Genomic DNA, 24,564 nt, shown 5'->3' with positions numbered 1-24,564 from the left:
ACTTTCCCTGGTAAGTCGGCTCTCTACGGGTTATCGGATGCCTCGTCCTCACCAATGTTCGGAAAACTGTAAGTGTTTCGATCATTTGTAAGACCGTCTATTTCTTACGTATATTTGCTTACATGTTAACAGTTGACACTTTTTCCATTATTTAAGTAGCTTGAGGCATTTGTCACGTGACTGGGTCAACGAAATACTCTGCCTCCCGTAAGATATGGGAACTCAACCTATTTGGGATGTCGCTGTCATGGAAGCTCCGTTGTTTGGTTGGGTGAAGATTGAGTGAGCTAGTTGACTAAAGAGGTCTTCAAAATTAAAGAATGATGCAATGCATTTGTAGGTATACGTTAATGAGCTCTTGTTGGAACGAGAATCCTTTGATGAGACCTTCGTTTACTGACATCGTGAATGAGCTAGAATACCTCTTAAGAGAAGTAAAGGTGAGTGAAACTGGATTTAAGCCATTCCCTACTGCTTCCTTCCTCATTCAACTTTTCCATTTTTCAATTAATTACACTTGAGTAGATTACGCGGAAACTTTTTCAACCCCTCCAGTTTTCAAATGCCGGAGAGACTTGCATCAAACGAGGAGTCATATAAGTCCAAGGAAATGGCAGCAAAAATCGAAACTCTCTTCGTAGTAAATGGCTTATTAAAATTAAAATTACATCCAAAGGAAAAGTCGTGTGTATTAGGTTTAATTGGTTTTTCTTGGGTTCTGTTTTTCATCTTTTCTCATCCGCTCGCTTGTTCCTTTTGTCATTATTATCCATTATCACTATTATCATTACTGAGCTTCCTACGGGTATCCAACCTGTCATTTTTTCATCGCTTTGATTCTTCTGTTCCAGAGGACATATATCAACATCATGGAGGATGAAATCACTAGCAGAGTTGATTTGAAGTAGAAGTAAAATGAGTGGGCAGAAAATCCAGCACCTAGCGCCATGCTGTGCTGTATTTCAAAATTGAGTAGTCTTGAATTGAATGACCTGTTCATCTTGTTACCAATAAGCTAGGTGAAAAAGAAAGTCATAGAAATCTTAGTTGTTGTTATGCTCGTGGGCTAAAGAAACTCAGTCCTTTTTTTTTTCCTTGGTAATTTTCATGGAAGTAGCTCCTGTGTTGGTAAATTAGTCAACTCCGCTCAATTAATGAGAGGATGTAAATATGACATGCTTTCATTCATTAGCCGGAAATGGGTACAATTGTCTGTATTTAAAAGTTCGTTGTGAATTGCACCATGCTTATTTGAAGAGGATCAAGAAGACTGGAATACGGACTTGCTGTCCCTGGATCCTTCCTGGCTAAAACGACCAGCCAAGCAATTGTGGTCACAAAATTGGACGACGACGAGATCATTCGTTTGAAGGAACTGTGCGCTCACATGGACGTAATAGTTGAGAAACTGAGACGAAGACCACTGTTTTTGTATTATAAGCCTTAAGTAAGCAATAAAGGAAAATGAACCTGGTTGATATCAATTTACTGGTACTCTTACAGAGATATCAGTGAAAAAGAATAGGGGCGTTTATTTGAGGGGTTTCAATCTACCCCTTGATCATGTGAGTACCCAGATAACCCATGCAACACAAAGGGCTCGGCTGACAGATCTTGGTACTCTGACGTGAGGAAGACATTTTTGTTTTTACGACTAACAGCTCCACTACGTTGCAGAGTCCGTGTCCATGTGTTTCACTAATGTTTAGAAATTCTAAAAACAAACAAACAGATATATGATACGGTAGTCGAAGCAGAAAGTAAATATAGCTTGTTCAACTTATTAACCTTTGCCGAAAAAGCAACTACAAGGCAAAATTATCGATCAAATACGCTTTATGCAAATCCCTTGCGAAATTTTAATCAGTCAGCAAAATTGTTCTCTGTTCACTCCCTATGGTGCTGACTGGGAGAAATTCGTTTAATGGTCAAGAGCTCGTCAAGTTGTTGATCATTTCTTTTATTCTCCTGAACTTAATGTCTAATCCAGGGGTGCTGCTGTGAAGAGAAATTAGATGCTAGTAACTCTCAGGGTTTAAAGGGTTAAATCATATGAACCCTTTAACTCTCAAGATCTCATTAGTAATTCTCCTTACTGTCTGCTATACAAATCGTCTAATGTTACTTCTGAGAGTTTGGTATTGGATCAAACCTCCTAATTGATACCTTTCTTGGTTCTCATTTCTTGTCTTCTTGAATTTGTAATGATATTGTAAGGAGAAATTCTGTCTTGGTCACTCACGGAAGTTAAAGGGTTAGACTAGAGAATTTCAAAGGTTACTTCCCTCTTATCTCTTACCTAAATTTTTCCTGAAAACTACAGTTAAAATAATAAAAAGCCAACTGCTTTCGAACGTTTGCATAAAATGGTTTCTGAATCTTTAGCACTGCCAAATAGAGCTGACTGTGAACTGCTTCAAGCATGTAGCTACATAAAGGCTCAGAGACAAAGACCGACGCACTTATATGAATAGTATGTGAATAGATGTGATTTTAGCTCTATTCAAATTTATTTGTCATTTACTCTTCTCTCTTTGAAGCAAATTAATTAGGATAGTGGAAGTCGTGAACGAAAAGAATATGGGTCTGAAGCTTGTCTCGCAAATTAGCGATGTAGCTATGATATTCACTTAGCGTGGCATACAGGTGATTTGTCTATCCCGTTGGCTTCTGTGAAATACTTTTTGTCTGAATCCGGCTCAGCTTTTTCTTCAAAAGACCAAATGTCTCACCGGATATCGCGTTAAGCAGAATGAAGGACGAAGAGAGTCTATGGCCTTCAGTTACTCACGAGATAAGTAGTTTTAAAAAATTTTTTTTTTGCTGCCAACAAAACTAAAATTCCTATCTGTTTATGTACTAAATGCTTAGAATCACCGAGATGTTTTTAATTTTATCTTTATTTTTATAGGCAACCATTTTTTCTTCCATCGGCGAAAAAAAAAAACAAGAACGTAAACTCTGAGCTGTAAAAAAGAATAGTGTAACTGCTATATACTCAGTGATGATGGAACGGCTTCATGAAAAAAATGGACGGGCTTGATTCAACGGTCAGTTCACAACAAAAGATAAAAATAATTAAAGCACTGTTTAGGTTTACGCTTATTAAATATTCTGAACACGAAAACACGACGAGTTCGTGTAGTGTTGTTATGTACCATAATCATGTCTAATTTTAGGGCCATAGCCTTTCAAGTCAGTTACTTGTAGCAAAGAGTGCTCATATTTATTTCATGTATATTAACGGGAAAAAAACAAATCTTAATTTCTAGTCGTTACAACGACTACAGCAGGTCTCAGCTGAATCAATCCATTTTGATAAGCTGAAAATTACCTCCCTCTACAAAGCCACTCGCTAAGGGCTTACCTTACAAAAAGCAATGACGGAAATTTGAATGATAACAGTCAACAACAGTTTACCATTTTCCTCATGCAGTCATTCATATGATCTGTGTGGTTTTAAGTCTGTGTTTCTTTAGGATGAGAAATGCAAGAGACCATTAACGCCATGAGTTCGATGAATAATCATAAGTTGTATTCACCTTACGGTCGATTGGATAAACTAACACGATTCAAATATATACTACGCGCACTCAAAATTCTGACTGAATTATCATATTCGGAAAAGAGCGAATAAGGTCTTACAAAAGTTTTTCCAAAGATGCCTTCATTGTTTTCAAGTAGAAGACGAGGGAAGTTTTTCCGTCGGTGACTTAATTTTAACTGATGACGTTAACAGTGGGCTCAAAAGAGCAAGATAACACGAAAAAGCTCTCGCAATAATTTCAATGACGCACTAACTTTGTTGTTCTAAAATAGGTTACTTCTGCATTCTAACCAGTCAGTGACAACCTCAAGTTATCGACAGTTAAACTAGAGCCAACATTCAATAAGTATGATGACTCTTGTTTTCTCAGATTTTTATCGCAGTTTTCTGTTCTTGACCCTTATATCGTGGTGAGTCAAACGTCTGCTAAGCCAGGTAACAGCGTTAGTACCTCAGTCGGTTCTTCACCCGCAAACCGATGTAAAAATGTCTACTTCAGCCTCCATGCAGGAACACCAAACATAAAGATTGGAACACTTCTTCAGGAAATGAATAAACAGCTTACGCACGTTAAAAATGATGTCAGCATTATCAAAGCGAGAAACATTTTATGTAAAGGTATGTTCACACTAGATCATCATTTTTCTTTTCCACTTTTGGAATTGTTCCTCAGATAAAGGAAATCCTATGGATTTTAATCTTGTCTTTCCTGTCCTGATTAACCTCTTCTCATCTCGGAAGAATCTAAAGAAACTCTCCTTAGGGGAATAAAAGAGACACTTCTCGAAATGCAAAACGACATTGCTTCTATCAAAGAAAACAAGACCCTTATTGAATCTCGACACACCTGTACTGAAGGTAAGAGACAAATGGAGAAGCTTGTCATGTTATCAACAAAGTCTTACGATTCTCGCGCAAATCCATTTATGTCTTCCAACAGTTAAGAAGAACTGTGCTGAGCTGTACAAATCTGGTAAAACAACAAGCGGCGTTTATACAATCGACCCTGATGGTCTCGGTGCCTTTAAGTCTTCTGTGACCAAACGACAGCCGGTGGGGAGGGGGGGTGGACAGTGGGACAGTGTTTCAGAGGAGACTGGATGGCTCGGTTGACTTCCATCGCCGCTGGACCGATTACAAGAATAGCTTTGGTAATCTGTATGGTGAGTTTTGGCTGGGACTGGACAAGATACACCGTCTTACAACAACAATAAAGAACAAGATCCGTGTACATCTGATGGACACCAAAGGTAAAACTGCTTACGCCGAATACAACATGTTTGCTGTTGCCAGTGAGAAGAATAAATACAAGCTGAGCGTTGGAACATACTCAGGTAACCTCAGCAATAATTAAGAAATCTGTTGCTGTGAGAACTTGCAGTATTCATTGACTGAACTTGGAACAGCACTATCAACTGTGCCTTAATAAAACAAATTGGAATCCCTTAAGTATTCGCTAGCAGATATATAAATCAGAAAATGATAGCTCGTCGATGGGCTTTTTTTATAATTGCATAGCACCATGGGACAAATTTCCTCCGCGGCCTTGATGATTTCACATTTTTCAGGAACTGCGGGCGATTCTCTTTCTCTTCATCGTGGCCAGCCCTTCGCAACCAAAGACAAGGACAGAAATCACTGTGCTGTGACCTACATCGCTCCAACCTGAATGGACTGTACCATCACGGAGTGCACTCATGTTATGAAGACGGAGTCAACTGGTATGACTGGAAAGGATATCACTACTCCGTCAAGAAAGCTGAAATGAAAATCAGACCGGTGCAAGTTTAGAATTTTTGTTTTGTTTGTTTCCAAAAGTTGAAGTCACACACCTTAACACCTACCACGAATGGCTCTACCTAACTACAATTCGGTCGTGAACTACTCGCCTGATCCCTGGACGGGCTACTTTGTTAATCTAATCGAGACTTAAAGAGAGATCGAGTACAATAAAAACGCTTAAGATCCTAAAAGGAAAACAGTGTTTGACTTGATTTTCAAGGATTTTTCAAAGGAATCCACTGCAAAAAGGGTGGGGTGGGGGGGGGGGTTTATTTTGTCGGTAGAGAAAACAGAAAAGCGCCTCCACAGATATAGACAAAACTCTGGATTAATTCTAGAAAATTTTTATAAGGTCAATAAAATAAAGCAAAATATGCTTGTTGTGTCATCCAATTGGTCGTGAGCATACAATCAATATGACATAGCGTGTAAAGTTGACATGATACCCAATATGTACAGCAGATGTTGGGTTATCATCTCGAGTTCAAAGTCTGCCTAGTTTCCAAGCCCCTCGTTCGTGTCGTGTTCTCAAACTTCTGCAGACGTACAGAAGTGTTTTCTTTGGCAGGTTGTTTAAAAATTTTATAATACAACAATTAATGAGTTCAGTTTTCGCATGATATCATGAATTATCAAACCTCGTGAGGGTTTTTCTCAGCCAGGCCTTCCATTTTGGCCGTGCTACTGCCCTAAAAATAAAAACTTCGAATGATCCGTATATTCAATACGGACTTCATGCAATCGGGACGACAACAAGGAAGACGTCGTTTTAAAAATAAATTCATAATTTAGGCAGAATTTCGCGAAATTGCTGGCTCCACTTCTCAACCCCAGTATAGCGTATGTCAGCAGCGTTAAGTTGCAAATTGAAACGTAAATCATTCTCTGTCGGGGTGCCCGTTCTCAGACTACGCAAATTTTGGTGCTTCCACGTTGTTTTTTAACGGTGGATGGCTAAGAAATGTACAAAGGCTTAAAACACACGTGCTGAGGCAATGTTCTGCTTATAGATCTTATGTTTTGCCATGTCTTCGTTGCCGCCGGCTTTTTGACGTGCGCCTTATTATTATTCAAAGACTCTCAGTAAGAAAGAAGTTAAATAAACTCTCCATGGGTATAATGAAAAACTTTCTGTCTAGATAAAGAAATAGTTATGATAAAAAAAATTCTGGGATCGGCTGCGTTAATTCTGAAATTGCCACGAATCGCCGTTGGCGTAAAGGTGCTAACTCCTGGGCGACGACGATGGGCAATGTTCCCTCCAAATGTCTTGGCTCTTCTTTAGAATCTGCAAAACGTTCGTTTTCAAAGGTTTTATCAGACTCTTTTTATTGTGAAGGTAATAAATGTCTGAACTTATAGAAAAAAAAATGTTTCCATTTCGTTCCTCATTAAATAACTTCTGGTGCCAAGGAAAAAAAAGAAGAAATAATTGATATATCGGGTTAGTGTAAACGCCTGATGAAGCACGTTGAGATAAAGAAAGCAATATTTGCGTCACGCAAAGTCAAATTAAAGCCTTCTTGTTAATATGTACATCACGTATCTCAGTAGAAAACCGAACTTAATGTAGGATAACTACACCAACTGATTTTTATCAATTGCTTTCCTTGACTTAGCAAATAAGTATTATGTTCCAATTCCTGCTAAAAATGTTGGTTAAGAATATATAGAACTTCCAAATTTGTCTGATCTCGGCTTAGTAGAATTAATGAATTTGTTTTTAGCGATCCCCAGAAAATTGACGTATTTAACTGTGACAGAAATGAAGCTCTAAATAATTATCATTTTTTCAATAACGCGTCTAACTAATTATATGCGGGATAGCAACTACGCATATTTTTTCTTCTCCATAACCCACCCCTCCAAAAAAAAGGGAAAAAAAAGGACTGTAACCGTCTAATTCACAGAAAAATAAAAAACCTAAGCCAGCATCAAAATGGGTACTCCTTATTTTGTAATATTGCAACCTAATATTCAATGAGGTACATAGCTGTTGAAGGATATGGAAAATTAACATTTATATGACTGAAAGAAATACGTTACCACAGCCATAAAAGTGTTTACAGATGGTTTTCGAGTCAATTCCTTTGAGTGGATTTATAGCGAGAAACCCAGTTTTTTGGTACCGTGGAGATCATAATTATTTTCTATAATTTTAAACTTTGGTAGCGATTATGGAGAAGCTTCTATTGCAGTTATAGCCAGCTAAAACTTCGGTACCATTAATCACACTCTTTTATATGTCCAACAGTCAGCAATAGAGGCTCTACCGGTCTGTTAACATAGCTTTATTTGTCCTTATTTAGGATTAAATATAATGATCAGGAATTTTATTTGATCAAAAAACACTCAAATTATGACATCTGTAGTCAAAAACATCTGTTTCCTTCGCATTTATTCTTAAGTCAGAAAGTTGCATATTATCATATTTCGTTTTTCCTGTCTGCTATGACAAGAGGACGGCTGAAGGTGGGTTGAATATTCGTTTCCCTTATCCTCTCCTTTACCATTTTATTTTTGTTATTATGTTATCAGTCGTCAAATACTACTTTATTTTTGTGAGAATCGACCAGAGCTGTCTTCTTGTGCAACAATGTCATGAACATCCATAAATTTGAGTAGTTAGTGAAAAACAGAACACTTTTTTCAAATAAACAACATCTGAGCTTTTTCAGGAACCACGCAAGTACAACATTACAGTACATACAAGTACGAAGGGTGAGTGACTCAATGTTACCTCTTCCTTTCATTTTTTTATCTTCGATCTTCTTTTTATGAGTCATCATACACATTCAATTTACATTTTGATAAGGTTTTGTGAGGACTGGTTGCCAAGGTAATAAGATATGATGTTTTGCATGAAACTGCAAATGTGCCATCGGGCTGTCACGTACATTCACTATATTTGTTTGGTCACAAACATCGAGTTTCTGCAATAAGACCTTTTACCTGTAGCATTTTTAGCTTTTGCACGAGTAAGTACAATGCAGTAAAAAAAGAGGAGATTGTTGGAAAGTGGAATTGGCAGCCTCCATCCTCGTATCTCGGGCCGCATTTAAATGACCTCATAAGCCATTTATTCGAGCTTCAAAAAGACCGCATGACTGAGTGGAATCCAATTTGGTTTGTAATCACGCGAGTCATTAGCAAAATCGGACGACCGCGAAGCGGGAGTCGGATTTTTTAATCACAGGTTGTAGCACGAGTTGTAATAAAGTTTTACAGATATATGATATTTCATTTTCTTTCCCGAAGTTTTCATGTGTTCATAGGTTTTTATCCTTCATAATTTCAGTTCCTTAGATTGCAGTCACTTCTTGCCCCATCTTATCCCATCTTTCCCGGCCTCCCATCACTTCGATTCGTCCCTTATGAAGTCGATTTTACGTTTAGGCACCTGTTGTGTGAAGATCTGAACGCACGTCCAACGAACAGAATGCTAAAGACACATTGGCTTAGAGACGCTAGAAACTGTCTCTTGCTATTGCTTGTTACCAGTGCTCTACGCAACCTTCCATCCGCAGAAACGACAAAGAAATGTAACACCAAGACTGGTTAGTGGCAACCATGTGGATCTTTTTTTGCATGTGTTTGCTCAGCTTAATTAAGGTTGCATCCTCACTGATCAAACCAAAGTTTTTTTGATAAACTTATTGATGGAATTTTTTCTTTGCCGTCCAGTGATACCTGAAATAAACATCTCTTCGAGTCCACCAAGTCGCACACTATTTGTAAGAGAAGCTCTTAATTTGACTTGTATAGCGTGGCCAAGGTCCGAGGACGTGCTATTTCCTAGGAGAAGGATCAAGTATATTCAGTGGTATGATCCTAAGAATAGATCAGTTGGAGTCAGATGCATAAATCCTCAACTACGAAAAGAACTTCGTTGTGCATTAATGCTCAAGGGCTTGACTTTAGCACAGTTTGGAAATTACACTTGTGAGGCAGAAAATGATTTTGTTGGATATTGCCGGCGAAAAACTGTCGAAATTGGACAAGGTAAGCAACGAAACTAACGTTATCTCCTCGAGAAACAAAATAAAGCGGTTACCAGACGTTTCGTACCAAGTCTTTCCGCACCAAAGTCGATTCGTACCAAGTCAGTTGAGTCGTTTCGCACCCGTACCAAAAGCGATTTTCGAAACAATAGTAGCCTGAAGAGCAACACAGGACGACCTATTCCTTCTGGAACCCACGCGTTATCTTATCAGCTATTCCAAAACGTTTTGTAACTTTGATTTGCTTCTCGTCACACGAAACGATTTACATAAATTAATGGCAAAAATTGGACTGAAATTTAACAAGAGTAGGGGAGTGATTTTTTTCTTATCTGCTTACTTCCATCAGCCTTTTCTGGGTAGTTTGTAATTTCAGTCTCACGCGCCTTGCCATTCAAATCAGCTGTCATGATACTTCAAATTGAAAGGGACTTCTAAATGTTGTTGAGTAGAGAGGGGAATGTGGCCGAGTGTTAGGTGCATTAAACTGCGCATTGGAATTTACCTTCTATGTACTAACTTCCTCTCCATTGAAAGAAGACGGAGACGGAGTCGGATTTGTAAACATGAGCAAAGAGCGATACGATCAAGTAAAAATCAAATCGACAGAATCAGAAGAGAAATACCGCTATCACTTACGACTCCGTCGCTTACGATCCTTTGAAGAATTGTCAGAGTCGTAGGAGAAAGACTGCGCTGGAAGGGCCTGAGAACTGGCATGTGATTGGTTGTTTTTTTCCGATTCTGCTCGCGACTGCAACAACCTAGTTTTCACCACGGAAAAAACGAAACCGTTCTGATTTTTCTGAGTCCTATTCTGTCGAGCTTATGACTCCGCTTATGATTCTTTTTTCAGTTTTTCACTCGCTTGAAAGTGTTCTTACGACTCTGACTACGACTCCGACTCTAACTCCGTCGCCAGTGAAAACTTGCCTTTAGTGACAGCACTCTTAAGAGGCCCTAAGCCTAAGAAACGACCGATGATTTCTGACTAAAAATTAAAATCGGCCGATTTTTATCTTCCAAATAGAGGTTACCTAACACTATTTAAAAACGAATTTCTTTTGCTTCAGTTTCGCTTTAAACAAAAAATATCGAGCTGCGAACTTGTCAAAATATTCCCTTTCAAAAACCGGTTCAAAAATCACTATCGCAACACAAAATAATGAGAAAACTACGCAGTTATGAAGAAAAAGGCCTTTCGATGAAACATTATTCGATAAACATCGAAAAATTGCAGAAGCGAATGAAAAATTAAATTTTCAAATGTTGCATATCAAATTAGAGGGAGCGTTGGAGATGATTTTAAAATAATTATTTCTACAAAATCCAACTCTGTTGAAGGCAATCACAGTGGTGAATCAGACATAAGAAGGATATACGTTACGTTTCTGGAAAAACATTTTTCGACCAAAGTATATTGACCTTGTACAACGCGTTCAAAGTTGCAGTGTTTACCGTTATGGTGCTACTTCGGCGAAACACTCTGTTGCCAATACGTCCATGGTAGCGTGGTAAATGTCACTTTAAACCTTGCTAAGCGCTCAAATACCATCCTAAATAGAATTATATGGTGTTAAAAGAGAAAGGAAGATGAAAAATAAGTAGAAAAAGAAAATAATTTACATTTGGCGCATGCACTCTTAAGTAGAGACGATGTAACATGGACAACAAGAAATGAAGAAGCATGTGTAAAATGGATTGCAGATGGAGAAAACGTGAGGCTAAATATTCCAGGATGTCTAAAACGTGGCAAAGCTCGCTTTTTGTTTTTGGACTCTCGCTTATTAACCCACTTTTCCTGTTTTTATGTGCCCCCTTCAGTTTTTAAAAATATTTTTACGAGTTCTCAATTTTTTTTATCTTCTCCCAACACATTTTTTACTGTCATCTGGGATTGTCGGTGTCAGCTTTCCTGGCACCGGAGACTGTCGAGGATCCAAAGAACCAAACCGTCGTTGCTGGTTTCAACCTAAGTTTAAACTGCACCGCCGAAGGTTCTCCCATGCCATCCATCACATGGATAAAGAACAACGATTCGCTCGCTATACAGTCCAACCCAAGAATAAAATACATTAAGACTGTTCTGGACTACAAACAAATTCATAGCCAACTGGTAATAGAAGATGCAAAGAAGAAAGATGAAGGAAAATATCACTGTGTTGCAAATAATACTGTGGGAGAAAAAGCATCCAACCCGGCTTTCTTGTCCATAGAGGATTTAGGTGAGACTTATACTGTATATTACTTGTTAACGTGGCACCAGGTTTTATAATGGAAGGACCATTTTTTTGTTTGTAAAGGGATGAAAGAAACTTTAAAGAAATTATAGTCACAGGGGAACAGTTTTAGAATTCACAAAAATTAAGTTTTCTTTTTAAATTTGAAAGTCCTTAAATAATGCACGGTATTTCTCTTTCATTTCTCTTACTCCTTTTTTTATGTTCTCCTAACAAAATTTTTACTGTCATCTGGAATTGTCGGTGTCAGCTTTCCTAGCACCGGAGACTGTCGAGGATCCAAAGAACCAAACCGTCGTTGCTGGTTTCAACGTAACTTTAAACTGCACCGCCAAAGGTTCTCCCATGCCATCCATTACATGGATAAAGAACAACGATCCACTTGCTATACAGTCCAACCCAAGAATAAAATACAATGAGAATGCCCTGGACGACAAACAAATTCATAGCCAACTGGTAATAGAAGATGCAAAGAAAGAAGATAAAGGAAAATATCACTGCGTTGCAAATAATACTGTGGGAGAAAAAGCATCCAACCCGGCTTTCTTGTCCATAGAAGATTTAGGTGAGACGTATGCTGTATATTACTTCTTAACTTGACATCAGGTTTTATCATGGAACGACCATTTTTTTCTTTGGAAAGGGATGAAAGAAACTTTGGCAAAAGGGAATGCGCTTTTGATTTTTTTAAATTTAGGCAATTTTTAAATATACTTAATTAATGCACAGTATTTCCCTTTCATTCCTCTTACCGAGTATCAACATTTTTTATTTGCTTCCCGTACTTCTTTCACATCTTTGCTTTCAGATAACTGGGCGAGGACTGTTGAGGATCCGGTGAACCAAACTTGTATATTCGTTGAATTTAATTACATTCTATAACGCCGCAATGTGCGTTACCTAGGCCTCGTTTGAAGTTTTTTTGCTATTGTTTTGTCAAGGTTAGTTTTAAGCTAAGGATTTTGAGGCTGTCTTGTAAGAAGCACTAATTTCGAATCGTCGCCGGACAGATCCTCGTATTTCAAATCGTTGTTTACAAGAATATAAGAAATCTGGATGTATACAGGTTGTTGTGTCATATTTATTTACGCCAAGCTTAGCTGGCCCCTACATAATTCAAAGTTAGAGTTCTTATGTCAAGATCTCTTTACAAGAGTGGTTTGTCATCAGCTGACCGGCAAAAAGAAAAGAAAATCGGCCAGTAGTTCGAAGGTAAAAGTTGTCTTTGAAGAATCGCACGTATAGTAAATCGTCATGTTGCTGAAGATTCGCCGAATAAATTGTCAGAAGTCAACACGTTTAGGAGCGACGAGAGCGGTGGAAATTTGGATGTATGGCCATTGTTAGCCGTAAGCTACGTGGATTTAATTTCTGTTGGCGAAAATCTTCGAGGTTCAACTATGGAAACTAGGAAGAAAGCGCCGAGCGAGATTTTGAATGAAGAGGAAGTCAACACTGAGAGAACTGTCCATGCTGGGCGTCGGAGAGCTGGACATTTAGGAGAACTGTGAAAACGTCGGAATGTCGTTCAAGATTTGATTACAGGCGCAGGAGTTGAAAAACAGAAGTAGAAGAAACCGTTGGCAGGTATGAAGAATGAATGGAGAGAGAAAAAGATGACAGAAGAAATAAAGGCCTCCATCTGAGTCCAATTTTGGTCGCCGGCGTCAGCTTTAGGAGGGAATCTCACTCCCAAGTTAGCTCTTTGACTCAACACTCTCCTTAACTAACTACAACACCTGCACCTGACACAATTCAGCCACCAGTGTACTCTATTGAGAACTTATCACCAGCGAGTTTCCAGTCAACATCCGCTTATTATAGCAACAGCTACTGAAATCTACCCAGCATTTGTTTCACAGCAGACCTACCTTTGCCAATGCAGTACCCGTACCTCTCTTCTTAGTCACTGACCTCTGCGCAGCAGTCAGAAGCTTGGAAACAATTGAACAAGGGATCAACCAAGGTCCATCGCTACCAAAAGTAGAGTTAATAAAGTTCAGTGGGAATGTGATAATTTCGTTAATGAGAAAGCTTCCCGATGAAGGTCTTAAAAGAAAGTGGGTCGATAGAGCAGGAGATCTCATCAAGAGCAAAGGTCGAGCTGCGTATTTGGATTTTGTTAGTTTTTTTAGAGAGGCAGGACAACGTGTCGAAAATGGACATGAAAAAGAACTGAAGTTTTCTCCATGTGCTGGGAGGGAAAGTAAGGAATCTGGCAAAGGAAAGGCAGATTACACGCTTAAAGTCACAACACTTGCTACCCACAGTGAAGAAGATCAGCAGGGCACCGCCATACCTACCGGAGTTCCACTGAAGTGTCCACAGTGCTCGGGACCACATGGAGTCTGGAGCTGTCGGATATTTATAACTTCCTCTTTAAGAGATCGTTCAAAGACTGTAAGACAACACCGACTTTGCAGAGCATGTCTCTCACAGGGACATAGCGCGGAACAGTGTCCCAAAAAGATTCCCATGCTTAAAGCCAGGGTGTGGCTAAGACCATTATATCTAATCCATTTCAGTATAGCCGACGGAAATGGGAGTGGCATCAAGACTAACGGCCATGATACGTTTCGAAGTGATGAATGGAATGGTGCAGCAAAAGGAACTGTCGCAGATCTCCGCTAATCCTCCGAACACTACAACTCCACTTAGTGTGCCTGTTACTGTGGGCGTGGTAGGGACCAGTCGACCTCGAGTGTGCTTGAAGGTTGTCCCAGTTAAAATCAGTAGTCGCAATGGTGCGAAAGAGATATTTATTCATGTGAGTGTTCGTGGTCAGATTCTAGTTCCTGCCTCGAGGGCCTTGTGCGGGAGTTAGATTTGAATGATATGAAGCCGACTAGTGTTACGATGGCGACGGTCAATTGTGAACACAAAAGGACCGACCTTTAGGTTCAGCTGAACGTTAAGTCTCTCGAAGGAGATACAGAGTTCAACCTTAGCCATGTTTCAACCGCAGGGAGTCTTCCTTTTACGCTAAGACATATGGCAATCAACGAAGAAATAAGGAAGTAGCCTCACTTTACTGACATCAGTGTACCCGAAACAGGAGATAAAAAGGTAACAATCCTGATAGGCAGCGATCATCCAGAAATTATCAACTTGCAGTTAGACAAGAGGGAAGAACATAATACACAACAAGCGTGAAGTTCTTGATATACAACTAGAGCGCATGTACAATGAAGAATGTGGCGACACGAACGGGGCATTATCAGATTCGACTTCCCTTTCGAGAGGAAAAGAGGAGGCTTCCAGCTCCCAAAATGGATTTCAAACCGTCGTGATGTCTTGTCAGCGTTCTAGTGGGAGAACGAGCTCCGCACATTAAGGATCTAGATTTGAAATCCGACAATTTGCCTCTGGATAAGGCTTTAGGAATCCATTGGGACGTAGAACGTGATACGATCGACTTCGTTTTTAGCGAGCGAGACAGCTAGAATCGTAAGGGAGCACTGTCCTCGATTGCGACCGTACACGATCCACTCAGATTTGCCAGTTCGTTACTTCAACTTGGAAGAGAAATCACTCAAGAATTGTGTAAATTAAAACTAAGTTGGGACAACAATATCCCAGAGGAAATTCGTCTGCGTTGGAGAAAGTGGAGAGAAGGCCTTATGAATATGCAGGGATTCAGGATCTCGAGATGTTTCAAGCCAGAAAGCTTTGGTAGAGTTGCACGGGCAGAGCAACATCATTTTGCTGATGCGTCGCAAGAGAATGGTTATCGAAAAGTCTCATATCTGCGCCACACTTCAAGGAAAGATACATTGCAGTTTCGTCATGGGTAAATCGCGCGTGAGACCACTGAAGAACGCAGTCACCTTGCCGTAGTTAGAATCAACCGCAGCTACCTGAATAAAGAAGATCTTAATTAAGTAACTCGAAGGAAGATTGAGGATTGACAGTGTTACTTACTGGAGTGATTCGATTCGATAATATTTCTGAAGTATATTGCCGACGAAACGCGAAGATTTGTTACCTTTGTCGCCAACCGAGTGGCCATTATACAGGAAGAGTCAGAACCAAGGCAGTGGCGCCATGTGAGATCAGAACACAACCCTGCAGACTATCCTTCTCGAGAAATAAAAGCCTCGGAGACCAAGAAACTATAAATGTGGAAACATTGAAATGGGGCAGAATCCCCATAGAATAGCGACGAAGGAGTTAAAAGAGCGAAGATTACGGTTGGAGCAGCTGTCGTGCAAAAAAATTTTGGTGTTTCCTGTTTCAACGTTATCCTAAATGGGATCGGCTGCGAAGATTAGTCGCGTGGCATATTCGTGTTTTTACACAGACTTACACATCCAAAATTACGGGCTGAACGAAACACAAGTTCAAATATAGAGTTGAAGCTCAGTCCCACCCCTTTATCAGTGCCCGAAGTGACTGAAGCAGAGAAGAGGATTGTGAAGGTTGTACAGAGACATTCATTTCCTATAGACATTGACAAGTCAGTGATAACAGGTCGACTCGCCTGACTTAAACCGTTTGAAGAAGAAGGGATATTATGCGTGTCGGACGAAGATTGAAGCATTCAGATCTAAAGTACGATGCTAAGTACCCAGTGGTATTGCCAGGAAAGCACCCAGTTACTGAGTTAATAATTCGTCACTATCACCATCTCAATGGACACGTAGGAGTCTATAATGTCTTAGCAGAAATAAGACAACGGCTTCGGATTGTCAGGGGAGTTTCTTCAGTGAAGCGTGTTCTCATCAAGTGTCACGTTTGCAGGCGTTATAATGCCAAGTTAGAAGAGCAAGTGACTGCACAACTTTCCATGGTTCGAGTCTCTTCTGACAGTCATAGGATTATCTATCCGTTTGCTGCCGTAGGATTAGACTATTCTGGACCGCTTTACGCAAGAAGTGGACCCTAGACAAGATCGAGGAAGAATGCTACCCTAACCTAGCGTTTAGAATGCATGTTTACTTGCCTAAGATACTAAGCAGTTTACATTGAAGTGGCCGAAGACCTGTCTACAGATTACTTCATCAACGCAGTTCTACGCTTTGTTAGTAGACGAGGTCCCCCAATAGTTATTCACAGTAATAACGGTACTAAATTCAGAGGAGCCGAATTGGACGTTGTTAAGGCTTAGAAAGTGTGGGATCAAGAGAGGATCCAAGCCTTGACTAATAGAGGAATTGAAAGGAAGTTCAATCCACCACCAGCGAGCCACCGAGGGGGAGTCTGGGAAAGACTCATAAGCTCGATCAGAAGAATCTCGTACTCATTAATTGGAGAGCGACTTCTCAACGATGAAACTTTGTGAACGTTTTTGGTAGAAATTGAGAAAATCTTGAACGACAGACCGATAATTTCAGTGTCGAGTGACCCGCCAGACTTATGCCGAGCCATATTCAACTGTTACGTAGAAACCCGTCCTTTTTCCTAAACGTGTTTGAAGAGTCGGACAAGTTCAAGGCAAGATGGAACATATTCATCTTCTCGGAAACGAATTTTGGTGCAGATGGACGAAAGAGTACTTGCCGACGCTCCAGGTGCGACAGAAATGGCTATGTCCGGAGCCTAACCTCAGAGTTGATGAATTGGTTTTTAGGATGGCAGACAGGAACATGCCTCGAGAGCAGAGGCCAAAAGCTTAAGTGGAGCGGACCTTCCCGGACAGTGAAGGGATAGTACGCCAATTAATCGTTAGAACAACAGAAGGAGTATACCGTAGAGACACAACTTTAGACTGATCCGCTTTTTTTGATACGTTAGAAAGCCTCTTTTGCCAGTGGAGAAGTTGCAGAGCCGTATTGAAGAATAAAACAAACCATTTCAAGCCAGAACAATTCAGTGAACAGCAATTGCGTTAATTTTAGAAAGACTCCATTGTCATCTTTCGGGGAGAGAGGGTGTATAATTCGTTGAATTGTGTACTTACACACTATAGCACCGCTAACAATATACTTAGGGCGCAGTTTCTCGCACCGTGTGCATTGCTTGGGCGTGGTTTGTAGTTTTTTGCCTTTTTTTGTCAAGTTTAGTTTTTAGCTAAGGATTTTGAGGCAATCCTGTTAGAAGCAGCAACTTCGAATTGTCGCCGAATAGATCCTCGTATGTAAATCGTTCTTTACAAGAATACAAGGAATCTGAACGCATACAAGTTGTTGTGTCGTATTTATTTTCGCTAAGCGTAGCCGGCCCCTACAAAACTGCTTTTTTCGGTTCCAATGTAACTTTTAACTGTTCTGCAGCTGGTCTTCCGAAGCCAAATATCACATGGGTCAAGAACAATAATTCGAATGCTGCAAACTCAAACCCAAGGGCAAGAGTAATTCCAATTTTACTGGATGACAAAAAAATAATTCAAAGTCAGCTGTCAATAAGAGAAGTGAAGGAAGAAGACGACGGAAAATATTATTGTGTTAAAAAGAGCAGCGCTGGAGAAATAGCATCGAAATATGCGTTCTTGTTCATTAAGCAGCTAGGTGAGGTCGCACATTGGTACAGTTTGTAACTTTATGTTCAATTTCCGTTAGGGGCAATTATGCAACATAGCTCAGTGTGAAATTTCACAGGAACGATAAGTAATTGAAAAATTCTCAAGTTTGCCGACTCTCACTGTATGCAATTTTTCCTCATCTTTCAACTGTTGTATCCAGCAAAAGTGTCACTGAGAAAAGATCGGCATCGTTCAGTCTCCATGATTACTGCGCTTAGTGTGTTTGGTGGCACCATAATGACAATCATGTGCGGGTGCACCATGGCGTTTTTCTATCGACGTGCAGGACAAAATAGCCAGGTATTTTTCATAGATTGTTTAACCCCTAAAAGCGACTAGCATCTAATTTCTCCTTATAATATCACCCTCAAATCGCACATCAAGGTGATGAGAATAAAGGAAATGGTCACCAACAAGAAAAGTTCTGGATTATGAAACAAATTCTCCTCATCAGCAACTGAGGGAATGTATGAGGAGCAATAAGGGGAATATGCATACTGATGTTAAGATAGAAAAGTTTAAAAATTAACTTTGTCCAACTCTCAAAACGATATTTTTTCTTCAACTAAATTGCTGCTAAATGAAATCGGAAAGAATACTTAATTTTTTTTGTTTTGAATGATTGGGCATTTCGATTACCAAATCATTAGTGACCATGAACTGTTATCTGTTGAAGATATTGACATTCTATCCATTTCAATAACAGGGTAACAGGGATGAGGGAGAACTTTATGTGATCTGCATGGCCAACAAAGATTTGGCTGAGGGGATAGCGGAAGATGAGAATCATAATGAGAACGGTTCAGCGACTTTAGTGGTAAATAATGTCGCTCCGCTGGTAGATGATGAAAAGCAAAATACCAATATGCGACCAAAGGGAAAAGACCCCACACAAGACAAAGAGAGTGTCGATTCGATGCTCTTAGAGGGAAGCAAGATTCCTACTCCACCAGATGTTGGAGAAAAAAATTTCAGAAATCCCATCTTTGATCAAAAAGACCAGGCAGAAAAGTTGTTAAACTCACGCAGTGGTTATTTAAGTGCTCAAGATGGTCGTAATGATGTCAACTTGATTCCGCATCAAGACAGTGGCATGGATAGCTACAAACGTGGCGATCAAATGCTAACATCTCTTAACACAGCGCTTGAAGAAGAATGCGCGAAAGACGTGGATGATCTCGAAGTGCTTGAAGAAGTACTCGGCGAAGGGGAATATGGAATCGTTTACAAAGGTCGTTGTGGTAGAAAGAACGGAAACGTTATTGATGTTGCAGTAAAAAAGTTGAAAGGTATGCATAGGAGTCTTATTCTATTCGCACTGATCTTTTCTAAGTTTTAAATTTTCCTACAGTCAGGAGGGATCAGTAAGTAAATACGATCACGTAGATGCTTTTGAGACCATTGAATGTCATCATAAGCTTCTGAAGTCATTTAATTACACTCGGTATTCTCTAAAGAAATTGAAGGAGTTTAACTTAAAATCTTTTCACGTTTTTTATGCAGATGATGCAAGCGCACTTGAGAAAGCCGCGCTGTTAAACGAGATAAGGACTCTGAAACAAGCTGGCCGACATCCGAACATTGTCAATTTAATTGGAGCATGGGTACACGGAGGTAAGGTTTCGTTCGACCATACAAATGGCATAGAATGGGCATCTATCCCCAGTCTCACCGACCTGCGCAAAAAAAAATTACCACCGGTAATTATTTTTTACTGAAGTTTACAAGGTAACTATGATATTGGGGTTAGTTCCGGTCGCGTGAAAATTTTTTCGAGTTATGTCTTTCTCTTTGAAACCTCTAATTTTTCTGTCGCAGTTAATGACAAGATAACTTTGCGATTTCGTAAACTCTCTTTCATGCAGCCCGTAAGCCGTCGTCGAGTTCCTGATAGCCAACTTTTCTCTCCTCAGAAACAGTTTTTGTTGTTACTGAATTGGTCCGAGGTGGTAGCCTTGAAAGCCTTTTGAAGAGCAAGGATGACGGAAGTAACGAATATGCAAATGTCTGCTGTAAACTGAGCGACCGACAGCTGTTGAACATTGCACTGCAGGTGGCCTTGGGAATGCAGCATTTAGAAGAGCGGAAGGTTGGCAAATCCCAAAAAATTTATCTCAACGATTACTCTTGGTGAAAATTCGACTCATTCTAAACATGCTTTGGTATAATATTTGTGTAATAGAAATCCGGAACGGCAACTTTCTTTTCAGTGCATTCACCGCGACCTTGCAGCGAGAAATGTCTTTATTGATTCAAGCAAGGTGGCAAAAGTTGGAGACTTTGGATTAGCAAGGAACATCTCAGACGATGGATTATACATCAAAACTTCATGTGTAAGTACTGGATCACTCATTATTAATCTTTCTTCTTGTGTTGAAAGCCGCAGGAAATTTAAATTTCTGTTTAAATATGACCACTCATTTTTTCTCCGGGGCCGCATAAGCTCAACTCAAAGAAACCCTGAAGTAAATCTATTTATTTATCATAAACCACTTTTTTTCTGTCTACACTCTTTCACTATAAAAACAGTACATGTAAGTATCACTTTAGAGGATCAGAACCTTATCGTGGGCTAGATTTAATTATTTCCTGCTAAATTAGGCCAGCATACGCTTTGTTTGGCATGATACCTTCTGTGCTTGTTCATTAAATATTACGTAATGATACATTTACACCTTTATCAACAGGTTAAAATTCCATGGAGATGGTCGTCTTTGGAATCTCTTCGAGATCGAGTTTATACATCCAAGAGCGATGTGTAAGTAAACAAAAAGAAACTTACGTTGTCTGACGTGGAAGGGGTAGCCTTGTCCACCATCAATATGTTTGGTCAAGATTGAGGCACGTAAGGCCGCTGAGATTTTTACGTACCGAGAACAATGTTGGAGAGGAGTTCCTCTTCTCCTTTTTTCCTTCCCTTGTATTCCACTCGATGTCCATGTATATATCTTGAACAAATTGCCTCTTAATAGTGTCCCAAGCCAGGTTAGATCGTATTATCAGCCACTGGTATCATTCGACGGCTTATACCGTGATAACTCACGACTCTGGTACACTTTCAACCTACAATTGAGTGGCCGCTTGGAATCTAAGAATTCCTAAAAGTTATATATATATATATATATATATATATATATAGTTATATATATATATATATATATATATATATATATATAGTTATATATATATATATATAGTTATATATATATATATATATATATATATATAATTTTTATGATGAACTTTCACTTGTTAAATTCTTACACTTATTTTCAAAAATTCCGCTATTTCATTTTCCGAAAACAGTAGATACCCTTAACTGAACGCGTTCTTTTTCTTAATCATTTTCAGTTGGTCGTTCGGCATACTACTTTCGGAAATAGCAACACATGGTAGGTCTATAAACGTTCGATGATTTCTATGCCTAGGAGAGCTATATTAAAACTCTTTATCATCTGGCGAAGTGGTCCTGAGGTAAATTGGTAAATTCAAGCCTTCAGTGAATTCAGTAAATTCGGCCAGTGGTCATTAGTTCGGGTCGGGGTTTGTCCATACTGACCGTTCCAAGAAAACGATCATACACTGCATATTTTCGTTGGCGAAAGTCGGCGAATACAATATTAACAAGTTTGGTCCGAGTGACTCATAACAAACTACTTATATGACTAACCTCGCTTGCTCGAGTCTTACTGTGGAATATTGGACCTCGGTTGTTTTAGTGCGCACCTGGCTGCGCTCAGTCTGTACTGCCACAACCTCGGCTCGGTTAGTAACACGTTAATAATCCATTAAGTTTTTAAACTTAAAGCTATTACCATCGAGCAAACTTCGTTACTGATTTTGCTTTACAGGTGAGTTGCCATACCCTGACATCGAATCACCACTTTCCCTGGTAAGTCGGCTCTCTACGGGTTATCGGATGCCTCGTCCTCACCAATGTTCGGAAGAACTGTAAGTGTTTCGATCATTTGTAAGACCGTCTATTTCTTACATATATTTGCTTACATGTTAACAGTTGACACTTTTTCCATTATTTAAGTAGCTTGAGGCATTTGTCACGTGACTGGGTCAACGAAATACTCTGCCTCCCGTAAGATATGGGAACTCTACCTATTTGGGATGTCGCTGTCATGGAAGCTCCGTAGTTTGGTTGGGTGAAGATTGAGTGAGCTAGTTGACTAAAGAGGTCTTCAAAATTAAAGAATGATGCAATGCATTTGTAGGTATACGTTAATGAGCTCTTGTTGGAACGAGAATCCTTTGATGAGACCTTCGTTTACTGACATCGTGAATGAGCTGGAATACCTCTTAAGAGAAGTAAAGGTGAGTGAAACTGGATTTAAGCCATTCCCTACTGCTTCCTTCCTCATTCAACTTTTCCATTTTTCAATTAATTACACTTGAGTAGATTACGCGGAAACTTTTTCAACCCCTCCAGTTTTCAAATGCCGGAGAGACTTGCATCTAACGAGGAGTCATATAAGTCCAAGGAAATGGCAGCAAAAATCGAAACTCTCTTCGTAGTAAATGGCTTATTAAAATTAAAATTACATCCAAAGGAAAAGTCGTGTGTATTAGGTTTAATTGGTCTTTCTTGTGTTCTGTTTTTCATCTTTTCTCATCCGCTCACTTGTTCCTTTTGTCATTATTATCCATTATCACTATTATCATTACTGAGCTTCCTACGTGTATCCAATCTGTCATTTTTTCATCGCTTTGATTCTTCTGTTCCAGAGGACATACATCAACATCATGGAGGATGAAATCACTAGCAGAGTTGATTTGAAGTAGAAGTAAAATGAGTGGGCAGAAAATCCAGCACCTAGCGCCATGCTGTGCTGTATTTCAAAATTGAGTAGTCTTGAATTGAATGACCTGTTCATCTTGTTACCAATAAGCTAGGTGAAAAAGAAAGTCATAGAAATCTTAGTTGTTTTTTTGCTCGTGGGCTAAAGAAACTCAGTCCTTTTTTTTTTCCTTGGTAATTTTCATGAAAGTAGCTCCTGTGTTGGTAAATTAGTCAACTCCGCTCAATTAATGAGAGGATGTAAACATGAAATGCTTTCATTCATTAGCCGGAAATGGGTACAATTGTCTGTATTTGAAAGTTCGTTGTGAATTGCACCATGCTTATTTGAAGAGGATCAAGAAGACTGGAAAACGGACTTGCTGTCCTGGATCCTTCCTGGCTAAAACGACCAGCCAAGCAATTGTGGTCACAAAATTGGACGACGACGAGATCATTCGTTTGAAGGAACTGTGCGCTCACATGGACGTAATAGTTGAGAAACTAAGACGAAGACCAGTGTTTTTGTATAATTAGGCTTAAAGTAAGCAATTAAAGGAAGATGAAACCGGTTTATCGCAATGTACTGTTACTCGTACAGAGATATCGCTGAAACAGAATAGGGGCGCTTATTTGAATGAGGGTTTCAATCTATCCCTTGATTATGTTTTTACGACTAACAGCTCCGCTACGTTCCAGAGTCCGTGTCCATGTGTTTCACAAATGTTTAGAAATTCTAAAAACAAAGAAACAGACGTTGATACGGTAGTCGAAGCAGAAAGTAAATATAGCTTGTTTAACTTATCAACCTTTGCCGGCCGAAAAAGCAACTACAAGGCAAAATTATCGATCGAATACACTTTATGCAAATGCGTTGCGAAATTTTAACCAGTCAGCAAAACTGTTCACTGTACATTCCATATGGTACTGACTAAGAGAAATTCGTTTAATGGTCAAGAGCTCGTCGAGTTGTTGATCATTTATTTTATTCTCCTGACCTTAATGTTTAATCCAGGGGTGCTGCTGTGAAGAGAAATTAGATGCTAGTAACTCTCAGGGTTTAAAGGGTTAAATCATATGAACCCTTTAACTCTCAAGATCTCATTGGTAATTCTCCTTACTGTCTGCTATACAAATCTTCTAATGTTACTTCTGAGAATTTGGCATTCGATGAACTAATAATACCCTAATTGATACCTTTCTTGGTTCTCATCACTTGTCTTCTTGATTTTGTAATGATATTGTAAGGAGAAATTCTGTCTTGGTCACTCACGGAAGTTAAAGGGTTAGACTAGAGAATTTCAAAGGTTACTTCCCTCTTATCTCTTACCTGAATTTTTCCTGAAAACTACAGTTAAAATAATAAAAAGCCAACTGCTTTCGAACGTTTACATAAAATGGTTTCTGAATCTTTAGCACTGCCAAATAGAGCTGACTGTGAACTGCTTCAAGCATGCAGCTACATAAAGGCTCAGAGACAAAGACCGACGCACTCATATGAATAGTATGTGAATAGATGTGATTTTAGCTTTACTCAAATTTATTTGTCATTTACTCTTCTCTCTTTGAAGCAAATTAATTAGGATAGTGGAAGTCGTGAACGAAAAGAATATGGGTCTGAAGCTAGTCTCGCAAATTAGCGATGTAGCTATGATATTCACTTAGCGTGGCATACAGGTGATTTGTCTATCCCGTTGGCTTCTGTGAATTACTTTTTGTCTGAATCCGGCTCAACTTTTTCTTCAAAA

At 39.4% G+C, this 24,564-nt stretch overlaps 1 protein-coding gene and 1 pseudogene across 8 annotated transcripts in view; both read left to right on the top strand.

Annotated features, from left to right (window-relative positions):
* Positions 1-24,564, top strand: part of LOC113668328 (fibroblast growth factor receptor 4-like) — a 151,756-nt gene that overhangs the window by 58,170 nt on the left and 69,022 nt on the right. For 3 of the 7 annotated variants that reach the window (XM_089195541.1, XM_089195540.1, XM_089195545.1), the window contains exons 6-17: positions 11,241-11,555; positions 11,821-12,135; positions 18,191-18,330; positions 18,737-19,319; positions 19,534-19,644; positions 19,944-20,119; positions 20,241-20,363; positions 20,718-20,788; positions 21,382-21,422; positions 21,882-21,981; positions 22,254-22,353; positions 22,765-23,398. In XM_089195541.1, the coding sequence (XP_089051667.1) occupies positions 11,241-11,555; positions 11,821-12,135; positions 18,191-18,330; positions 18,737-19,319; positions 19,534-19,644; positions 19,944-20,119; positions 20,241-20,363; positions 20,718-20,788; positions 21,382-21,422; positions 21,882-21,981; positions 22,254-22,353; positions 22,765-22,821 (2,132 nt within the window). In that variant the 3' untranslated portion in view covers positions 22,822-23,398. Of the gene's footprint in view, positions 1-7,737; positions 7,802-8,007; positions 8,051-8,725; positions 8,887-9,013; positions 9,332-11,240; positions 11,556-11,820; positions 12,136-18,190; positions 18,331-18,736; positions 19,320-19,533; positions 19,645-19,943; positions 20,120-20,240; positions 20,364-20,717; positions 20,789-21,381; positions 21,423-21,881; positions 21,982-22,072; positions 22,354-22,764; positions 23,399-24,564 lie in introns of those variants that run through there. The other 4 variants (XM_089195546.1, XM_089195543.1, XM_089195542.1 and 1 more) reach the window with 4 other exon arrangements.
* Positions 3,752-5,486, top strand: LOC149049931 (microfibril-associated glycoprotein 4-like; annotated as a pseudogene). The gene is made up of 3 exons (XR_016183464.1): positions 3,752-4,165; positions 4,488-4,881; positions 5,116-5,486. The product of XR_016183464.1 is annotated as a microfibril-associated glycoprotein 4-like (transcript).

The sequence above is a fragment of the Pocillopora damicornis genome, chromosome 2, assembly GCF_964200805.1.
Source record: "Pocillopora damicornis chromosome 2, jaPocDami1.2, whole genome shotgun sequence".
Taxonomy (NCBI): domain Eukaryota; kingdom Metazoa; phylum Cnidaria; class Anthozoa; order Scleractinia; family Pocilloporidae; genus Pocillopora; species Pocillopora damicornis.
This window is presented reverse-complemented; position numbering and strand designations above follow the sequence as displayed.